The following is a 2,287-nucleotide window of genomic DNA, read 5'->3' as shown; positions in this document are numbered from 1 at the left end:
GACTCATTTACCTGCGTGAACCCCTTTTGCTATATGGATCAGTTGAGACTGGGATCTAAATTCGTCATTTTGTGATCAATAAGGACCTTTCAAGGGACGAAGTTTCCTTGCATTGCATTGATTGTTTCCTCTCACTTTGATAGCAATTCGTCTTCATCATCATCAATCAACATCATGAAGTGTAATTTCAACTACATGGGGGGTCACAGCATTATGAGTCCCTCCTCTCACTTTGAATTGGTCAGTTCTTTCCATCAAATGGGACTTTTCTTTCGTTCAAAACACGCTATATGGGCTCACAGCATTATGAGTCCCTCCTCTCCATCCCTTTTTGCCAGTTCTTCCCTTGAAAAAACTTAAAATCTCATTTGGTGAAAGCAAAAAACATCACCAGAGAGAGAGAGAGAGAGGCTAACCAGCTCTGATCAATGGGATACTGTTTCTTCAGGCCAGGAGATGTTGCAGGTGCATACTCGAAACTTGTGGTTCCTTATGAGAAAGCCTGCAAACAAGATAACAACCTCATGTGCATGCACGAAACGCTGCATACAAGGATGGGCAGTGTCCTACAAATTCTCGAAAGTAGAAATACCCTTTCTCTTGATCTCCTAACAAGGGCTGTATCCATCCTGCACGACTGCAACAACCAAACCGTGGCGGTGATACTGGACTCCCAGGAGAACATCTTCAGCAACGATGGCATCCGCTGCCTCGTCAAGGACTACCTGGAACTCAGCATGAAAACAATATCTTCTTTATTTTCTTTGAAGAACGACTTAATAAATTTGCAGACGAAGCAGACCTTCTTCTTGGCCGCCGTCCGCAATGGGTTCTCACCAGAGGACACTAAAAGGAAGGCGAAGGCGCCACTCAAATTGAAGAAGGCCAAGGTGAAGACCATGTTGAAGGAGCTAAACAGCTTCAAGTCGGCCGGATGCTTTGCCGACGAATTCCTGCAATCATTCCCGGCCGTGTTGAAGCAGCACAAGCACATGGTGGAGAAGATACAACAACAGAGAATTACGTTGAGGAAGAAGCTTAGAATAATATTGTGGTGTAAGAAAATCATCTTCACCATATTCGCCGCCGTCTTTGCTGCTTCCTTGATCTGTTCGATCATAGCAGGAGCATTGCACGCGGCTCCGGTGGTCATAAGCGCAGTCACGGCGGCGATCTCGGTCACCAGTTGGGGTCCGCTGGCTAAAATGCTGGATGGACTTTGGAAGGGTGACGAATTAGGACTCAGGGCACCTCTTTTCGCCATGAACAATCTCGAGAAGAGAAGCAGTGCAGTGCTGCATGAGTTAGAGTCCATCGCTGTTTTGGTTGAGGAGTTAGAGCAGAAGTTGGGAGATCTCGTGAGGGCTGTGGGCGGCACTGTCAAAATAGCACATAATGAAGTAGAGATTTTACAATTGAAGAATGACATCGAGAAAAACTCGAGTGAAGTACTCGTCTGCGTCAATGGTTTGATACAGAAAGTGGACTCCTGCATGAACCACCTAGATATCAAGAGGGGTGAGGTGTTGACTAAGATCATGGAGATGCCTTTTTCTAGCTCGAGCACAACAGAAGTCCAGAAACCGTGGCTTTGTTGGTGGGCGAAGTAGACCACATAAATGAAGTTGTTACAGAACAGGCAGAAACAACGTTTTTGTTTTATGCTTATTCTCATCTTCTCTTTAAAATAGGGAAAAAATGTACGTTCACATCTTCACCGTCATTTTATGGTTTTCATGGCAGTTCATGGTTATAAATAAAGATTGCTAAAGTTTTCCTTTCAATTTGTTATCATCGCCCACCCTGACCTGGCAGTGCTCCATATCAGGGTAGGCACTGGTGCCTCGTGCCCCTCCCCCAATTAGTAATCTCATGGACCCGCCTCTCCTGAGGCCCCCAAGCTCTCTCTCGAACCTTCTTTCTTCCCCAACCCTACTCTCTCTATATCCTTCCGTTATGTGCAGGCGCAGCTCTACCCCTGAGCCTCCGCAATCGGCCTGGCCCCACCACGATGACAATGGCACAACCCTCACCCTCGATCCTTCCATGCAGCAGTGCAGGCATAACTCCCACCCCTGTCCAGCATAGACCCTTTCAATCATCGTAATCCCCCTCCGATAGTCATCATGGACTCCCTTCGATCGTTGTCAGACTCTTATCATCGTAAGCTCCCCCTAATGGTCATCATTAGTTCAATTGTGTGAGATCCCAACAAATAAGTACTTTCCCATCCCAAGTAAACTTTTGCTCTGTGCTTATTCTGCTTTTCTGTATATATATATATATA

At 46.0% G+C, this 2,287-nt stretch overlaps 1 protein-coding gene across 1 annotated transcript; it reads left to right on the top strand.

Annotated features, from left to right (window-relative positions):
* Positions 1–428: 428 nt before the first annotated feature.
* On the top strand, positions 429–1,610 carry LOC149837467 (UPF0496 protein At4g34320-like). The gene has a single exon (XM_090008045.1). It carries the CDS (start codon positions 429–431, stop codon positions 1,608–1,610), a length of 1,182 nt encoding a protein of 393 aa, XP_089864171.1.
* The last annotated feature ends 677 nt before the right edge of the window (positions 1,611–2,287 follow it).

The sequence above is a fragment of the Nuphar pumila genome, chromosome 5 (genome assembly GCF_984573655.1).
Source record: "Nuphar pumila chromosome 5, dmNupPumi1.hap1.1, whole genome shotgun sequence".
NCBI lineage: Eukaryota > Viridiplantae > Streptophyta > Magnoliopsida > Nymphaeales > Nymphaeaceae > Nuphar > Nuphar pumila.
This window is presented reverse-complemented; position numbering and strand designations above follow the sequence as displayed.